We start from the raw sequence: 20,277 nt of genomic DNA, 5'->3' as shown, positions 1-20,277 counted from the left end.
GGGGCATCCCCAGGGTCACTTCCCTGGTGGTGGATGTGGAGGAGGAACGGATGTGCAGGTCACTTCAGCTGACAAGATCAGAAAACCCACATGACCACTGAAGCCACTCAGAACAACAGCAGGATTTATGGTACATCAGTAGTTCTCAAACTCGAAAGTGCATGAGAATCTCCTGGAGGCTTCTCAAAAGAAGAGATTATTGGGCCCCACACCCACAATTTCTGTTTACTAAGTCTGAGGTCTAAAAATGTGCATTTCTAACAAGTTCCCAGGTGTTGCTGATGGCTGCTGATCTGGAGTATACCTTGAAAACCAAAACCACTGGGGCAGAGAAAAGATAGAGGCTGGATGCGTTAATAAATGAGGGTTGGGAGGTTTAGAGGCTAATAGATGACAAAGATGAGACATGGAAGGTGATGGAGAGAAAAGGTTCTGTAGCATTAGCTTCAAATGATACAAAGGTAGAACAAAAATAGTGTAGAAATGACCCTGGGGAAGGAGTGTGCTCTTCCTATCTTCCAGAAACTAAGGCGAGTGGGATAAGTGAAAAGAGCAGGCTCTAAAGTTGTAAGGAAAGGTGTCACCAGAGAGGAGGCCACGGGTCATTTAAGAGGGGGCACAGCTGAAACAATTTAAGGACACAGGGGATTTCGTTACCGCAATGAGGGATCCAGACAGCTGGGAGGACTAGGCAGTGCTGGGCTCTCTCAGCAGAGTGAGAGTGAACAAAGGCGGCTCTCAAAGAGCCGTGGAGGCATATCTGGGGTGAGCCTCTCTTTCCATTCCAATCAAGCTTTCATCTCTACTACTCCACTAAAACTGCTCTTAGCAAGACCAACACCCTTCAGATTGCCAAATACAACGGTCAGTATGCAGTCTTCCTTCTGTGCTGATCAACAGCATTCTGCACAACTGATCACTCCCTCCTCTTTGAGTTTATTTGGTGTTTAGAACGTTTCACCTCCTAGTTCAGTTTACTCTTTTACAACTTCCTTTACTGGATGCTCATTTTACAGCCAGGATGAAGTAGGCTCCATCCTCACTCTTTTTCTAACTGCACTCACACCTTAGGTGACCTCCTCTAGTCCATTAAACACCATCTGTACACTGACAATGCCCAAATTTAAGTCTCTAGTCCATATCTCTTCCCTGAATTTTATATCTGACTCTCTAACAGATCTATTGTCCAGTAGACAATTTAATTCTAACAAATTTAACCAAATTCTTTATCTTTCCTGAAAAAGGAGGAGACAAAACAAGAGATATACAAAAACACCTTTTCCAACAAGAAATTGTCATAGATTGGAGGAGGCAAAGGACACATCCTGATTAAGTGCAATGTGGTATCCTGGATTGGATCCTGGAGCAGAAAAAGGATATTAAAGGAAAAACTGGTGAATCCAAATAAAGTCTGGGGGAATCCCTGGCAGTCCAGTGGTTAAGACTCTCTGCCTTCACTGCCTAAGGGTTGGGTCCAATCCCTGGTTGGAGAACTAAGCTCCTGCAAGCCTTGCAAAGAAAAAAAAACAACCCACCAAGTGTGAAGTTTAGTTAACACCATGGTACTAGTGTTAATTTCTTAGTTTCGACAAAGATGTTAACATTAGAGGAAGCTAGGTGAAGGATATATGGGAATTCTCTCTACTACCTTTGCAATCTTTCTATAGGTCTATAATTATTCCAAACTAAAAACTTTAAAAAAAACACCGCTTTCTCTCCCCAAGCATTACCACCGCAGTGAGTGGTATCTCGCCTTCTGTGCTGCTCAGACACAACATCCTGGACTCCTCTCGTTTTTCTCAATCCAACAACCAATCTATCTATAAATTCTGTCTACTTCATCTTCCAAACACACCCAGAAACTAAGCAATTCTGACCTCTTCTACCACTATTACCTTAATTCACATCTCCATCAAGTACATGAATTGCTGCAAAAGCCTCGTAACTCGCCAGTTTGCATCCTTAGAGCCTACTCCCTATACAGCAGGCTGGGTGATCATTTTAGATCATCTCTTCCCCAAAAAGCCTCCCAGCCTCCTAGCTGCTTCTCATCTTCTGACTCAGAACCAAATCTAAGAGCCTCACACAACCCTGCCTCTGCGGTTTCTCTGACCTCCTCTCCTACCCACCTCTTCACTGCTCACAACGCTGTCCCTCCCACCCCAATCTACACTTGCTTCTCTCTCTGCTTGAAATGTTCTTCTCCAGAAAGCCATGTGGCGCACTTCTGCACTTCCTTCCGGTCTCTGTTCAAATGCCTCCTCATCAAAGAGACCGACCTATGTAAACTGGCACCCCTGTTATTCTGTCTTCTTTATCTGCCTTGTATTTTATTTCTTATCATCACCTGACTGACTGAATATTTAAGTGCTTTCTGCCTGTCTTCCCTGCCAGGAATGTAAATGCCATTAGTGCTGTATTCCTAGTACCTAGAACAGTGCTTAGCACAAAGCATTTACTCAATAAAAATGAATAAAGAGGTCTCAAGAAAATGACGGTATGTGACGCCACGAGAGATTCATTAGGCAGAACTGAGATGGCCTCCAAGACTCCCAGCCCTGGTTTGCATGCCCTGGATAATCACCCCTTGAGTACGGGAGGAACTGATCTAATCAACTGAGTGCTTTTTAAAGAGTCTGGTGATCAAAGACAGAAGTCATGTAAAGAATCTGGAGCAGATGGCTTCCTGCAGGCCCTGAAGAAATAAACTACCATGTGAAAAGAACCACATGGTAAGGAACTGCAGGTCGGCCCTCAGAGCTCAGAGTGACCCCCAGCCAACAGCCAGCAAGAAAATGGGGACCTTGGGACTTCCCTGGCAGTCCAGCATTAAGACTCTGTACTTCCACTGAAGGGGGCACAGATTTGATCCCTGGTTAGGGAACTAAGATCCTGCATGCCACGTGGTGCTGCCAAAAAAAAAAAAGAAATGGGGACCTCAACCCTGCACCCGTGAAGAACTAAATCCTACCAGGACTTCCCTTGTGGTCCAGGGGCTAAGATACCACACTCCCAGTGCAGGGGGCTGGGGTTTGATCCCTGTTTAGGGAACTAGATCCCATGTGCTGCAACTGAGACATGATGCAGTCAAATAAATAAAAAAATATATATATAAAAAAAAAGAACTAAATCCTATCAACAACCAGTGAGCATCAAAGAAGACCCCATCCCTCAGGTAACACTGTCCCTAGCCAAACTGCAGTCCTCTAAGACCCTGAGTAGAAACTCAGCTAACCCGTATCCAGACTTCTGACCCATGGAAACTGTGACACAGTAAAGTTGTGTTACCTTAGGCCATTACATTTGTGGCAATTCGTTATGAAGCAATAGGAAACTATTAACCAGCCTTGAGAATTCAAAAACAAATCTGGTATAATACTGCCTTGGTTCACACTCAAAGTCCCAAGGAGTGCCTGATGAAGCAGACAAGAACTACATCACTAGGCTTGTGTAAAAACAGGCCTGGGCAGGTGGTGGCTTCGTGTGTTAGGCTGTATGTTACATTAAACTGGAGGGAGACCAGGATGGTCCATGAGGAAGAGCTGGAGGAATGAACCTATGCATAAAACCTATGCATTTTTAACCTATGGATAAAAATATATACTCCAGGCAAATGAGAAGTATCTTCAATACTGCAAAGAGCTGACTTGCCATAAGTGGGAGGGAAGCGGAGAGGAGAGAGACTAGTTGCTGTGTAGCTCCAGAGGACAGAACCTAAACGAGGGGATAGGAAGCATTTACCAGAAAGAAGTTTTCAGTTTAATGCAAAGAAGAACTCTCTAACAGTCAGAGCTGAGCAACTACTGTGTTCTAAGACCTGTGTTAGGCAAGAGAGATATAAAAATGAAAGGAAAGGTACATTCTTTGCCTTCAAGGAACATGTCAACTGGTGGAGGGCACTGACACGTGAACAAATGATGGTTTCCAGTGGTGAAGCTAAGTGCTACAAGAGAAGCATGTATGTGGATGGGGAAGACATATCACAGGGCGAGCAAAGATCAGTGCTATCTGTGGGGGTGAGAAAAGGTTTTCTGGACATGTAACTAAACTATAGCTTTTGAAAAATGAGTATGGGGCTTCCCTGTTGGCTCAGTGGTAAAGAATCCACCTGTCAATGCAGGAGACGTGGGTTCAATCCCTGGTCTGGGAAGATATCACATGCCTTGGAGCATCTAAGCCCAGGTGCCACAACTGTTGAGCCTGTGCTCTAGAGCTCAGAAGCTGCAATTAGTGAAGCCTGCACACCTTAGGGCCTGTGCTCTGCAACAAGAGAAGCCACCGCAACGAGAAGCCCGAGCACTGCGACTAGGCAGTAGCCCAGCTCTCCACAACTAGAGAAAAGCCTGAGCAGCAGCGAAGACCCAGGACAGCCATAAATCAATAGAGCAACAATGAGTAAGAATTCACCAGTGAGCTGAGTAGTTAGTAGCTGGTGTAAACAGAAGGGACCACGTATGTGACCATGTGGAAAGATGACAGTACCAGAGTCCAGGGAGTAAAATGTGGTGGGGGCTGAAGCAGCAGCAGATGAGGCTGTTGTGTAAGGCAGAATCTGTAGGTGATGAGAAAAAGTGAACAGAATCAAGCAAGGGAGTGACACAGGTCCATAAGTGTTTTAGAAATATCACTTTTGGGGGGGACTGTGTAGCATGGCATCCAGGATCTTAGTTCCCTAACCAGGGAGCAAACCCATGCCCCCTGCAGTGGAAACTCAAAGTCTTAACCACTGGACCAACAGGGAAGTCCCAGAAATACCACTTTCTGATGCTAATGTAAGAAGTGAACTAAAAGAGAGAAACTGGAGATGGCAAGATTAGTCAGGAACTGTTGCGACCAAGGAGACAAGAGATGATGCACAGGCTGGAACTTCAAGTAGTAGAGATGTTACCATCCCTACTTGTGTTTTTTGACAATTCAAAAAAATCTTGTAGCCAAACATCTGTATCACCCGTATCTGTGCTTTTTAAAACCCTTACTAATTTCCTTATTTGTTAAGAAAAACTTTCCTTATTTGTATTTGCTTATAATATATAATGGAGAAAGAAATGGTAATCCACTCCAGTATTCTTGCCTGGGTGATCCCATGGACAGAGGAGCCTGGCAGGCTACAATCCATGGGGTCACAAAGAGTTGGACACAATGGAGTAACTAACACTTTCACTTTTATGATAGATAAAAACTAAGTCAGTGGACATCTCCTGGGAAGAGGAGCAGGTGGTGGCAGGACCCAAGCAGAGGATGAACAAGAACAGAAAGACTTTCTACTGGTACCTTTTTATATTTTCTGATTTCTAAATTGTGTGAGTGTATTACCAATTCAGAAATTAAAATTTTAAAAAAAAAAAAAAGGAAGAAAGAAAACATTTCCAACCATTTAGGTAGGCTTACCTGTGTGTGTTTCCACATTCTTTAGCATGTGGTTCTGTTTGCCTCGGGGAAAAGATGCTACCTGGGGATCCTGCCTCCTTACAGCACATTTCTCTGGGTCAGCCCTTCTAGAAGACCTGCTGACGACTGCCAAGTTCCCACTGTCACAGGTGGATTTTGCTGGCCTCTCATTAAGATCATCCTTTGGAATGGAGGCCATGTTGTCTCTGGACCCTGCGTTTGTATGCCGTTGGCCCTCCTGTTTTGGTGGGTTCCTGCCTGGTCGTGGCCTGGCTCCCTCCACTTCCCAGGGAGACCTTTTCTGTGGGTGTCTTCTCTGCTCGCCGCGTCTGGCCCCATCCGCTACCACTTTTCTAGAGGAAGCATCTGAAGAGTCAGGGTGGATAACCCCTGCTGGTTTGGTGTTTTCAGGTCCTGCCTCCTCAGGTTTGGGAGTCATTCTGTGACCCCACTCACTTTTGAGTTTCCCCTTGACTTTTGGTCCTCTCCCATAGCTGTATATAAATTGGGTTGCTTTCTTGGGTTTTGCTCCCCTTGGATCTGCACCGACAATTTCCTTCTCACTCTCGGAAGGACTGTGCTCTCTGAGGTTTGTCCCACTCTCTGACTTGGCCACATTTTCTAGGCCAGGTGCATCTGAGGTCTGGTCAATGAGGCCCTGTGCTCTCTTGACTCTGATATGCTGCTTTTCACTCCTCAATTTCTGCCAAGGTTGATTCTGAAGGCCATGGTTCTTGAGAGATTTGTTAGTAACAGAGGTCTGGAAAGAAGTCTGCTGACTCTTAGGTTTGCTTCCTGAAGGATAAAAACTGTGCTGATGAACAGCAGAGATGTCATCATAAGAGATTTGCCTGGAAAGGTGACACGGAGGTGGTGAACTGTAATTTCTTCTACCAATTCTATTAGAATCTAGTCTCCTTTGACTCCCACAGTACAGACCAGAATTTTTTCTCTCCTGAGGAATGAACTCAGCAGCATCCGTATTGAACTTAAAAGCACCTAGGACATAAGAAATAGACACGTAAGTAAAGAAATTAATTGGTCACTCATGAAGCCCCAAAGACTGTACGCCAGACCTAAGAGTTACCTTCCTAAGGACTTTGTATAAAATAGTCTCCGCACAAGGCCTGTTTTCTGTGAAGGTGGTGGGTTCAAGTTGCTTGTGGAAGACTGATTGGCAGCCTTACCAACAGCCACTGCTGAACTGCCAAGTAAAACCGTTCACCTGGGCTATCAGGCATTAGTTATAAATGTGTTTATTTCTATTGAGAAATATAAGGTCAGCGAACAGTTCAGGGATGAGACATCAATCGGCAGGTTCCGTGTGGTCTTTCAAAACTCTACGGTAGCATTGTGTAATATTAAGTTAACAGGCTTTGGAGTCAGCCCAAATCAGTTTAAAGCCTGACCCTCCAGTTTATAGTATTAGCTCAGGAAAATCATTTGATTGCTTTTAGCCTGAGTTTCCACATACATGACAAAAGCTGATAATACTATTTCAAAGGGTCATTGTGGAATTTAAGTGAAGACTTCACATAGACGTACTTAGCAGGAAGAATACATCCCATCTCATCCCCCCTGGAATGTATTTTAGGTTTTCCATACATAACCTCTGTTAATACAGTCAGAATCCCAGAGTCTCAAAAATTAGGCCTATGCCCCTTCAACCTACTCATCCATCCCCCACCTCCACCAGCCACATGCTTCTTTGTAGTCAACTTTGTCCCTGAAGTCCAAAGATAAAACAATTCGCCTAAGGACACAAAACCAGATAGTAGCAAAGTTAGACTATGCGCAGTGTATAGAATATTCTCTGAATCAGCAGGGCCTGGGAGATGGATTTAAGTCCCTGTCCATCACTTGTGTCTTTATGCAAGTTATTTAATCCCAGTAATGGAATAGTAAGAATCCCTACATCAAAGAGTTGCTATGAAGATTAAAGCAAAGTTAGTAACAAGTATAAAGTGGTTAAAATAGTGCTTTATTATTGCCGTTAAGATTACAGACTATCTGAAACAGACCTGACCGCAAAAGGCTGCAGTGCACAACCTGCGAGTTTCAGGTTTAATAATAAGCCCTAACATTTATTAGGTACTTAACACATGCCAGGCACTATTCTAAACACTCTGCATACGTTAATTTATTTAATCCTTATATTCCTGATGAGAAAACTGAGACTCGGTAAAGAGTAACTTCCCCAAGGCCACAGGGGTATTCCAGAGCAGATTCAGGATTCAGGCCATGTGACCCTAGAGACCATGCTCTTAAATTACACTCCATTGACAGAAGTTGAGTAGCAGGTACCATAGAAACATATACTTAAGAACTGAGCGAGATCATAAAGGTAACCTCTCACTCAATCCAGGATTCGTCCTGAAAGCTTTCACACAGGCAGGATTCTAAGGATGGGGTTGGAGAGCCTTACAAAATGGCAAGAGGATTAGACAAATTCAGAAGGTGGCAGAGAAGGTGTTCCAGATACATAAGAGAGAACTTAAGGGGGAATGGGTAAATTAGACCAAGTAGGTATTGTGTAGTTTTCTCCTGCTTTAAGAAGCAAGGTTGTAAGAGGGGCAGAAAAAAGGTCAGTAAAGTAGTCCAGAATAGCCAGGTTAAAGGATACAAAGGGTGTTTCATGTTAACCAGCAAAGGGTTGACTCAACTTGAGAATCTAGACAGAGCAGCATCTATTCATATAAAGTATGTGTTCCACCAAATGTGAAGTAGTGGACAAAGCCCTCAGATCATTCACGGATACGGGGAAGGGGAAAAGGGCACAGGAAACTGGACTCAAAAATCTGAGACACCTTTATTTTTTCACTATTTTGAGCAGCTGAAGTTACTAAATAGGATATCTCATCCCCAAGGCTTGGCTATAGTGCAAGTGGTACTAGAGATCCAAGACAACACCATGGTGGGTGACCTACAGGTGGGTGGAGCAGAGTAAGGGGAAAATCCAACTGCAGATTATAAAGTCCAGAGACAAAATTGGCACTGGAGAGTCTATCCATGGGTAGAAAGATACCCCTTGGTGTTTCAGGAAAACAGCAGGTAACAGAATTACACTGGAGTGAGGATGGAGGTGTGGGCTAGAGATAATGCTGAAATAAGAACATGGAATAGGAACTAAGGCCAAAGCGAACTAAGGCAGAGGAGACAAAGTGGGGAGGTCTTTGGATTACCCGACTTTGCCTCAATAGATGAGACAGAGGTTGTAACCTGGAGAGCAACACCAGAGGCCAAAAATAAGATTCACAACTAGCCCCACTCATTCGTTTCTGCTTCAAACACTGAATGGTGCAGAAATGGGCCAGATATGAGCCTAAGGATAGGAAGACCAAGGGATCCAATTTAGGGGATCTGGGAAAAGAGTGAGTGGGAGAAATACAAAACACCAGGCTAAATGTGGTCCCCACTCTCCAAGATGAATTAATACCTAAATCAGGACTAGGGTAAACAAACAAAAAATGGACTAGGGTATGCAGTGTGTTAGCCAACGTTTTTGACCAAGATCCATGGTAACAAATATATTTTACCTGCCACCAAGTACACAAATACATATATAGGTTTCTCGGTGCCCCAACAGGCTGGTAGGTAGCAGAACTGAGACTCAAATTAATGACTGTTCACGAACCTCATGCTGCAAATTGCTGCCCTGTTTTTCCGAAAGAGTGGATCATGAAATCAAATTATGTAGTGGGTTGTGACAAGAATTTTTTCAAACGAAATATGTAGTATAGAGTGTATTGGAGATAATAAGGAAAACCACTGCTTCCTGAAATTTTTGGTTCGTTTTTATATTTGTGTGCGCTGAGATCACTATGTAAAATGCTCCTTTTCCGTCACTGTCCAAAGAGTTGGGAAAACAAAGATATAAGGTACCCTGAAGTAACTGGAAATCGTGTTACATTAACAGCCATATGAGGCTGTCTCTACACATTGAGACAACTCTGGGAGGGGAAGTAAGCTAACAATTGTGTAACACGTACAGTAGCGGCGGGAACCTTCAGACTAATTGACTTATTTACTCCCAAATCACAGATGAAGAAAACGAGACTTCACATTGCGAGCTCATGGCAAGCTGAGACTGGAAACCACGAGTGTTCGGCTCGCGCCCGCGCTGCTGCCCCAGGACGCACGAATGCATATCAAGCACAGCGAGCAATCCCGCCGCGCGTCGAGAGCTAGCCACCGTCACGGGCCGACGCCCGCCTGAGGGATATCACTGCCCCAGGAAGGCCGGGAAGAGCCCTGGAGAGGGCGGGACACCCGCATCGACTCAGCGGGACAAACCGACTCTCCTAGGAAACCCAGCTGCCGGGCTTCATCACCAACCAAGGATGGTTAAGACCTCGGACGCACAACGCGCGTGGCTTGGCCCTTCCGAGCCACTATCCCCAACCCCTGTACGTGCCACTCTCGCGATACGAATGGCCGGTGCCCTAGGACTCGTCACTGACTCAATTTCCGTTCCCCGAAAGGGGCCCAGTCCTGCGAGGGCCGGTACAGTACCTGAGACAGGAGGCGCCTCCGCCATCCCGTGCCGCAACACCTAAAGCGAGCCCTGCAGCCCAGCGAGCGCTGTCACCCGGTCATGTGCTCTGGACTTCCGGCGCCGCGAGAAAACTCGCTTCTGCGCGCGCGGTAGACGGCCACGGAGTTTGCGCGGCCTGAGTCAACTATGCGGAGCGTCGGTGACGTCAAACAGACGCGCCCGGCGCCGGGCTGAAGCAGGGTACTAGTAGCTGTAGGTAGCCAAGATCCCGGGAGGGTAAGCATGCCCGGTCTTGCACAATCAATAGTTGTTTTCCTTTTGAGAGTCACTGTTCTCTACTGCTACCGTGTCCTTTAACCCTCCCACCCAACCAGCCTCGCCTGATTTTCTGGAGTCAGGTCAGACCGCACCTATTTACTAGCGTGGATCAGATTTAGGATTAAAACAAAGACGAAGTAGTCAAAAGGCAGAAAGGGGAAAAAATGTCTGCAAAACAAACGATAAAAGGCTCTTACAAATCAGTTTAGAAACAAAAACCCATTTATTAGAAATGATAAAGGACTTGAAAGGGCAGATGACAATACTAAAGTAGATACAGAGGGACTCAATGTGAGAGGGGGTAGGTTTGGGGGTACTGATTATTTTTTAAGTACAAAATGTTTTCAGTGTGTGGAATTTTTTCATTTGTGTGTTTTGCTGTTGCTCTACTAAAGAGAACACAGTACTTAAGTGTTAAGCATCTGCATTTGTAAAGTAATTCACTGCTCCAGACTTCCCCAAGAACACAAAATAAGAGTCATTCATTCACAGTCTAATGCATACTTTTAGGCATTGCTTTAACTGCTGGAGGTTAATGTGAAAAAGACAAACAAGTCCCTGCCTTCAATGAAGTGCATTGACTAGCAGGGAACGTTAAATCTAAGTAATGTGGGACTTCCCTGGTGGTTCAGTGGTTAAGTATCCACCTGCCAACACAGGGGACATGGGTTTGATCCCTGGTCTAGGAAGATCCCACATGCTTCTGGGCTACTAAGCTGATGCACCACAACTACTGAACCAGAGTTCTGCACCCACTGAAGCTGGTGTGCCCTAGTCGCCTGTGCTCTGCAACTAGAGAAGCCACTGCAATGAGAAGCCCAAGCAAATGAAGTAAGAGAGCAGCCCCACCCTCCCCCAAACAGAAAGCCCAGGTGTAGCAATGGAAGGTGCAGGAAGGAAAGACGGCCCTGTGGCCAAAAATAATTATAAAAAATATTTTGAAACTAAGTTTATTTACAAACTGGTGATTTGGGTTGTCAAAGAAATAAGCAGGGTAACAGTGACTTACTAGGTTCCGCTCCAGAAAAGGTGGCCAGCCTTCTTTGAGTAGAAGGATAGATGAGAATGATCAACTATGTGAAGATTCAGAGGGAATAGCAGAAGGAAGCAGGTGCAGAAGCTATGGAGGAAGGAAAGGGCTCGAAGTGTTAAAGTTATTGAAATATTTGCTGGAGAGCAATGAGCAAGGAGAGTGGCACAATATGAAACTGGAGGAAGGTAATTAGATCACGTGATAATGGATTTTATTCCAAGAGCAACAGGAAGTTAAAAGGTTCTAAGCAAAGAATGGTACTGTTAACAAACTGAACACAGGTCTGCTCATGCAATGCAATGCAAAGCAAAGCAAAGTCGGTCCACTGACACCAGGCTTTGGTGAAGTACAGTGCTTACTTCAGGGCGCCAAGCAAGAGTGTGACAGACAAGCCTTAGATCCACTCCAACTTGGTCTTTGAGTTAGTTTTTGTTTTTAAAGGGAAAGATAAAAGAAGCTGGAATTAATCATCATCTTGTGACATTTCCTAATCATAGTTTCCAGAGTCAAAACGTTTCTGGTTTACAAGTGTCTGGCTCGGTGGTCCATGGCTTGGGGAGCTAAGCTTGTCCTGAGTTTGTATTTAATGATATATAATAGTAATTTTAGTACATTAACAATGTTATTGACAACAGCAATTTTAGTCCTCTGATTCTGGTTGATTAGTGTTCAGTTAGCACAGGATTGAGGTCAGAGGGGACACAAGAAATTGAATAAAGTTTTGGATAGAGAGATTAATCATAAACTGGGTAAGGGAACTTGGTTTTAGGGGCACTCAGTTTCAGTATCTGAATTACCCTTAAAGATTTCTCATACTCCCAGGGGAAGAGTGAATTTTAGGGGAGCAAAAATAGAAGTGGGGAGAAAATTTACATTTTTCTATTATGCTAATATGGAAGATGATGGTGGCTTTGAACTAGAGCCACAGCAAATGTGATTGAGAGGAGAGAGCAGATCTAAGATATATTTGAGACAACCTTCATCCAGCTTCCAAATGTTTTCTAAACCAAAAGTCATGATGTGCTATCTCATTGTTTGTTAATTTGAGTTTATCTGATTACTGAGTCCGAACATTTCTTAGTGACTTTTTCAGTTTTTTTAGATTGCTTAGTCACATCCTTTGCCGTTTCTCTGTTGGGGTTGCTGTATTTTTCTTGCTGATGGTTTTCTGTACTTTGTAGATATACAAGACTTGTATGTTTTGTCAGTTTTAGACATTTCAATTGCCTTCTCTTACATCCATTAATTTATTCCTTTATTGAACATAAATCCTTAATTTTGACAGTTCATCAAAAACCTTACTGTCCCCTACAGAAATTACCAGTTGTATTAGTCCGAGTCAAGTAGAAGGAAGGAACCATACAGTAATTTGATCAGGGAAGGTTTCATTTAATTTTTTTTGAAGACTTTGTCCAGTGAAAATCATCCCAGAGCTGAGGTGCAGACTTGGTTAGAAGGGATGTGCCTGTGATGCCTAGATAGGGAAGCTGCTGTGGTGCTGCATGGAAGTGGTCAGAAATCTACCTTATATGGTGCTGGGGAAAGCCATTCATGGGGAGGTGTTTCACAAGAGGCACTCTCCTAGAAACCACTTGAGGAGGGTGCCAGGAGAAGTTGCTGGCTTTTGACCACTATACACTGAAGAACCAGGTACAGGAACCAGACGCTGGGGAAGCTGCCCACAGCACCTTAGCCTGTCCAACCCTATCTCTCTATTTCCCTCTACTGACAAAGCTTAATACCTGCCAGCTGGTAAAGGATAAATATTTAAAGTGCCCAAATCCATTCCACAGAGCAGGCAAAAAGGATAAATTTGGAACTGAAGGTCAATAGTTCATAACTGGCATACTAGAGAACCCACTCATTATTCCCCAAACTCGTAAACAAATGGAAGTAAGCAAGCATTTATCTTGCCTTTCCTATACAGACACTGCTTCGCACAACATACAAAGTTAGGACAAGCAACAAAAGCAGTACTCAGATGGAAATTTATAGCTATAAATACTTACATTAAAAAAGATATCCAAACAATGGGAAATTATTCTGCACTAAATAGAAACGAGTAATCACGCCATGAAAAACACATAGAGGAAACTTAAATGCAGATAATAAGTGAAAGAAGGCAATGTGAAAAAGCACATACTGTATGTTTTCCACGATTACATATGACATTCTGGAAAAGGCAAAACTATGGAGACAGTGGGAAAAAAAAAGCAGTGGTTTCCAGGTATTAGAGGGCAGGAAAGGATGAAGAGACAGAGCACAGAGAATGTTTAGGGAAGAGAAATAATTCTGCATGGTACTATAATAGTGGATACATTGTCAAAACCAATAGAGGGTACAACACCAAAAGTAAACTAATGTAAACCATGGACTGAGGGTGATGAGTCAATGTAGGTTCATGGGTGGTAACAAATGTACCACTCTGGTGCAGGATGTCTATAGTAGGGGGGTTGTGCGTGTGTGGGGACAGGGGCATATACTGGAACTGTCCATACTCCCTGCTCAATTCTGTTGTGAACCTAAACTGCTCTGAAAAAATTTATTAATAAATTAGATCTCAAATCAGAAGCCTAATCTTCTACCTTAAGGATCTAGAAAAAGAAGAGCAAATCAAACCAAAACAAGTACAAGGAAAGAAATAATAAAAGAGCAGGAATTAATGAAATAAATAGAAAAAAACAACAGCAAAAAATCAACAAAGTTGACTCATTAGCCAAAACCATAAAAATTGATCAACTTTTAGCTAGACTGACCAAGAAAAACAAAAAAAGAGAAAATTCAAATTACTAAAATTAGGAATAAAAGAAGGGACATTATTCCCCAGCTTATGAAAATAAAAAGAAGCATAGGTAATACTATGAACAAGTGTATGCTAGCTAATGGGCTTCCCTTGTGGCTCAGATGGTCAAGAATCCACCTGTAATGCAGGAGACCCAGGTTTGATCCCTGGGTGGGGAAGAACCCTGGGAGAAGGGAATGGCTACCCACTCCAGTAGTCTTGCCTGGGAACCCCACTGACAGAAACACGATTGAGTGACACACACACACACACACACACACACACACGCTAGCTAATCAGATCACCTAGATGAAACAGAAAAATTCCTAGAAATACACAAACTATCAAAAGACTCAAAATAAATAAAAAATCTAAAGATACCTATAACAAGTAGAGACTGAATTGGTAATAATTTTAAAAATGTCCCACAAAAGCTATCCCCAGATAGCTTCTGGGGTAAATTCTACCAAATGTTAAAAAAATCGACACCAATCCTTCAAAAACTCTTCCAAAGAACAGAGGAGAACATAATACTTCCCAACTCATCCTCTGGATGAAAACTCTGCCTTAGGGCAATCATTTACTGCCTATCTCTTTGTTGCAGAAATTTATGGCATCAGACTGCTGAAAACAGGTTCTGCCTAATCAGGCACCCTTGGGGCAGTGGTTCACTGACTACACACAAGAACACCTGGGGAGCTTTTAAAACTTCAGGTGCCTACACTGTATCTAGATGTATTACATGATACATGTCCTGTGGGATAGGACTCAGGCAGCAATAAAACAAACATACAGACAAGCTCCCTAGGTTGGATCCCCGGTCGCCACTAGTCCATGGCCTGTCAGGAACCAGGCCACACAGCAGGAAGTAGCAGCAGGTTAAAACCAAAACTATTCCACCTCCCCCTACCCCCCTCCCCGGAAAAACTGTCTCCCATAAAACCAGTCCCTGGTGCCAAAAAGGTTGGGGACCGCTGCCATAGGTGATATGCTGCTGCTGCTGTTTACTCACTGTTATGTCTGATTCTTTGCAACCCTACAGACTATAGTCTGCCAGGCTCCCCCGTCCCTGGGATTCTCCAGGCAAGAATACTGGAGCGGGTTGCCATTTCCTTCTCCAGGGGATCTTCCCAACCCAGGGACTGAACCCGAGTCTCCTGCTTGCCAAGCGGACCCTTTACCACTGAGCCACCATGGAAGCCTGCCTTAAGTGATAAGAGAATGTATAAAAAGAAAACTAAGGGATATGGATAATAAAGGGTAGAAGTGCCAAACTTCTCTCTATTGGATCTTCCAATCTCCTCCACCATTGTTAAACTCCCAGAGCTACTAGATTACAATGTAAGGAGACCATCTGCCCTCAATTCTGCTTGTAATGGTTAACAGGTAAGATACTGACAGTGATGCTAATTGGTGGGAACTACAGCAGTGACCACCAGAGGGCCCTCTACCACAGCATTCATCCTCTCCACTTAGATAAATTCACTGGGATTGACAAAGACCAGGGCCTTGCTTTTGGTCTTTTCCAGTACTGCAAGAATTAGGAGAATGACAAAGGTGTTAAGGGACCTCTGAAACCGACTCCAGTTCCCCTACTGAGTTTATGATTAACCTCTCTATCCAAAACCTTGTTTCTGTATTGTTCCCTTTGACCTCAATCCCGTGCTAACTGAACACTATTCAACCAGAGTCAGATGACTAAAATTGATGTTGTCGATAACATCATTAACATACAGACTCAGGTTGTTTTTCCAGGGTAAAGTGAGCCAATAGACCCCACCGCCCCCACCCCACCAGGTCATGGACCACCAGACCAGAGACTCATAAACCATAGGTATCCTGACTTTTGAAACTACAGTTAAGACCTGTCACAAGGGACTTCCCTGGTGGTCCAGTGCTTAAGATCATGCTTCCTAGATCCCACATGCTATGCAGCACAGCCAAAAAAAATGCAACAAAATGATGACTAACCCCAGCTTCTTTGTTCTTCTCCCTTAAAAAGGAACTCAAAGATCAAGCTGGAATGGATCTGAGGCTTGTCTCCCACTCCCTTGCTTGGCCCTGCAATAAACCCTGATTTTGCTGCCAATACCTGCTGTCAGTTTGACTTTCTGTGCCAAGGGCACATGAGCCCATTGCTCACATACAGCTCCAGGGAGGAGAAACTATATCAGCAGAGGTAGGGAATCATGACTGTATGGCAGATTCAGGGGAACTAGAAACAGTTATTAAGAGCATAACAAGCAGATGCTACAGAGAAAATTTTCAGGACTCTTACTAGCAAGTGACAGGAACCCATGTCCAATCAGTTTAAACAGAAAAGGGGGTTTGTTGGCAGAATTCTCAGCTCACAGAACTAAAGGAAGAGCTGCAGAGACTTGGAGCCATCTGAGAATCTCAAGGATCAGAAGTCAGGGCTCAGTGGCATGAGGATTCTTTCATTCTGCCTCTTGGCTACTCTCTAGACTCAATATCTCAAACTTATCAGATTGATATATATATATAGGTAGGTAGGTAGGTAGGTAGACAGATAGATTTAAAAGGAAGCATTTCCCCTAGTTTCCATTTATAAAATTTGGGAGATGAACTTCAATAGGCAGAGCCTGGTTACAAGACCACTCCTACCAGGGTCCAGCCCTGGTGGATCCAGGGAATTCGAAGGGGGCATGGCGTCAGCAATCAGGAATTAATAGCTTGATTAAGTATTAATTAGAAATATAAAGAGTGATTAAATAGGGATAGCTCAGTGAGAAAATTCAGTGGAGAAAAGAGGCTGAATAACTTGGTTTACGTGGAAAACCAATAAAATCCCAAGACAAGGAATTTGTGCCACCTATGTAGGCTGCAGGCGTCCTCCCGTTCTCCTGAAGGAGAGGAGACACTAAAGCCTCCCCGGTCAGATCTTAGAAGCCCAGGCAAAATTAGTAGGCTTGGCGAGCCTCCACGCTCCAGATGGGAATTCAGCCAGAAGGTGAGAAAAAGAACGACATGGGGAGACCAAGCTTCGGTGAGCAAGGCCCGTAGCTTTATTTTCAACAGGGGCTTTTATACCCTAAGTTGCACATAGAGGATAATAGGGGGTGTGAAATCTTGCAGAGTCAGCAGTCTTTGATTCTTATCGAAACCAGGCTTTCTTTTCTGCAAATTTATCATATACAAATGGTTTAGGTGATTTACATCATCTTCTGGCCAGAAGGCCTGTTAACATCTTATGACTCTGACAAAGGTTTGTGAACCATAAGACTTATTTTCTCTAAGAGTAATTATTTAAAGTTTGGTGCCATCCTCCGAAGGTGTTAGACAAAGTTGCATTCCTATAGGGCAAAGGTGCAGTGGGATTACAACAAAGGAAAGAATTTATTACCTTAAGGGTCTAAAGTTGTTAACACCAAGGCCACTACTTATTTTTTCTACATACCAACTATATTAATTAATACACTTCCAAGGATACAATACAGGGGATGTGGAAACTTGGCAGCAAGCATTGGCTCAACCATGAAATCTTCTATTAGTTCTATTCTGACAATTTCTAACTCTCCCAGAGGCTCTATACTATTTGAATATCTTAAGCTTCCTGTGCCTCTTGCGGTTGGGAGACTGTTAACAATCATATGCATAGCTGTAGGAGTCTGGGTAAGCCTGTCAGGCAAGTTAGAGAGCCATCTGAGGGGTTTGGATTGAAACACTCCTATTATGCCCAGGAAGCTAATTAGCTAGAGATCTAAGTTGATTTCCTTCAGAGAAAAGGTGGTTGGGGATAGCCCCCCGCTGCCCCCACACCCCCTCCCCGTGACTGTCAGAGGAGTAGGTGAGAGCACAAAGCAGTAAAGTAGGCAGACTCTGGTTTTGGGGGTAGATGCTCGAGAATTTCCAGGGGGACTCCTGAGGCTTGATCCCGCCTTTGCATATGCCAAGCCTCCTTCCTCATGACCTTTGCCATGGGTGGAGTTCCTCATGCTGGCTCCCGGCACACTCCCATAGGAGAGAAATAAAAGTAGGGCTACTCTAATTGGTATTTTCACAATAATCACTCATTTGTAATCAGGGAGGCAGTTCTTTAAATCAGGGGTCCCCAACTTTTGGGATATAACACCTGATGATCTGAGGTGGAGCTAATGTAATAATAATAGGAATAAAGTGAAAAATAAATGTAATGGACTTGAATCATCCCCCCTACCCCATGCTGTCCGTGGGAAAAAAAAAAATTGTCTTCCATCAAACTGGTTTCTGGTGCCAAAAAGGTTGGGGACTGCTACTCTATATGAAAGAGAATTCTGTTCTGAAGAGACTACGCAATAAACCATTACTGAGAGACAGGGGCCAACTCAGAGGCAGCTTTTTATGTCTTGTTGGAGGTGTCAGGAACCATGACTTTAAGAGAATGATATGGTCAGATTTGTATTTTAGAAAGATCAGTACAGCTATGTGTGATGAATGGACTCAGGAAGTGAAATTATGCAAGAGGCGAAAGCAGGTCATTTATTTGGAAAGACTACGTGAGGGGTGTCCAAGCCAAAGACAGCTGCGAGAGCAAAGGAGGGATTGGATTTGAGAAACATAGGCTTCCCTGGTGGCTCAGACAGTAAAGCGTCTGCCTGCAATGTGGGAGACCCAGGTTCGATTCCTGGGTCGGGAAAATCCCCTGGAGAAGGAAATGGCAATCCACTCCAGTACTCTTGCCTGGAAAATCCCATGGACGGAGGACCCTCATAGGCCCCAGTCCATGGGGTGGCAAAGAGTCGGACACGGCTGAGCGACTTCACTTTCACTTAAGGGGTTAAAAGCAGGGTTTAATAATTATAATCGAATATGTAGGATGAGGCAAAATGTAGGCATCAAGGACAACTCAAGAGCTTTCTGTTTTGAATGATGGAGGATAATGGTTCCATTAGTTGAGGCACACAAAACGGGAGAGTCAGGTCTGGGGGGAGAGACCATGGGTGTCTTGGCCATTTGAATGTAAAGTGTCTGTGGGCTTCTAGAACATCCAAATAACTGTCAGGCGATAGCTGGATATAAATAGGATTCTGAAACTCCGGGGCAAGACCAGGGATACAAGTATAGATTTGTATAGCCTTCTAAGTCCACAGTTAAAGCCATGAGAATAGTTGAGATTATTATTAAATATAAGTGAGCAGACAAGTATGGTGGATAAAGGCTAGACTCCTGAGGAACACTAAATTACAGGGCTGGAAAGCTGAGGATTTCAGACAGCAGTCTTGGAAGGAATAGTGGAATAGTCAGAACAGGAGAACCAGAGAGAGTACCATCACAAAAGCCAAGGGAAGAGTGATTTTGATAGAATGATTGTTCACTGGTATCCAATGTACTAAAGAAGTCTAGCTGGAGGACTAAATATCACTCATTAAAACTGGCAATATATGGGTCAGAGATTGAACAGTGGCAAGATATGCAATACAGCAGGAATGTGGACTGAGTGTGAGCTCAAAGTAATGAGCTTAACTTGGATGTTAGGTTCTAGGTAGTGGTAGAACATTTAATTAGGAATACCCAGAATTGAAAATAAGAATAAGTAAAGGGGTTGAAGTTAGTGAGTTATTTTGAGTCATTAGTTCATAGGTAATAGTTAAAATCATGGGCATGAGGTATCTCAGGGAAACTATGAAGACTAAGAAGCCCAAGACAGGAACGACAATGAAGAAATATTTAAAGGGCTGAGTGAGAACTTCTCAGTCAGGAAGCCAAGGAAGGTTTCAAGAAGGTAATGATGAATAGTGTAATGTCTGTGCCACTGGAAGGTTTCTGCAAGTGTGAGGTTGGTGGGGGTGGGAAAGGGTAACATCCGTGTTCCATTCTCACCTATAACAAGACAGTGAAGTTGTGAGAAAGGAGCTGTGACTGTTCTTGGCATCCCTTGGGTTGGTATACTCTGCTGAGCTGGTGTTCAAAAAATGTTTATTGATTTGCTGACACACGAAAGGCTGGTGCAAGTGACATTGTGAAGCCCCCAGCGAGGCTGGCAGAAGGGAGAATGGGTCATTTAAGACCCTGAAATCTGGCGAGAATTTGGACTTGCTGCAGCACTCCAGGCACCTCCCCAAAAAGGAATAAAGCCCCTGGGTTTTTTTTTTTTTTGGCTGCACAGGATCTTAGTTCCCTGACCAGGGACTGTATCAAGGGCTATGGTAGTGAAAGCTCCGAGTGCTAACCACTGGAGTACCAAGGAACTCCCAACCCCTGTTTTTTAATGTTAATAATTATTAATTTATTATTAATAATTCCTCATACTGTTAGTAATAC

The 20,277-nt window shown here is 43.8% G+C and overlaps 1 protein-coding gene across 4 annotated transcripts in view; it reads right to left on the bottom strand.

Annotated features, from left to right (window-relative positions):
• Positions 1–10,225, bottom strand: part of NFX1 (nuclear transcription factor, X-box binding 1) — a 67,958-nt gene extending 57,733 nt beyond the window's left edge. For 2 of the 4 annotated variants that reach the window (XM_061425914.1, XM_061425915.1), the window contains exons 1-2: positions 9,901–10,225; positions 5,389–6,387 (exon numbers count right to left, since the gene is read on the bottom strand). In XM_061425914.1, the coding sequence (XP_061281898.1) occupies positions 5,389–6,387; positions 9,901–9,925 (1,024 nt within the window). In that variant the 5' untranslated portion in view covers positions 9,926–10,225. The remainder of the gene's footprint in view (positions 1–5,388; positions 6,388–9,900) is intronic. The other 2 variants (XM_061425916.1, XM_061425917.1) reach the window with 2 other exon arrangements.
• Positions 10,226–20,277: the final 10,052 nt, after the last annotated feature.

This window comes from Bos javanicus, chromosome 8 (assembly GCF_032452875.1).
Source record: "Bos javanicus breed banteng chromosome 8, ARS-OSU_banteng_1.0, whole genome shotgun sequence".
NCBI lineage: Eukaryota > Metazoa > Chordata > Mammalia > Artiodactyla > Bovidae > Bos > Bos javanicus.
This window is presented reverse-complemented; position numbering and strand designations above follow the sequence as displayed.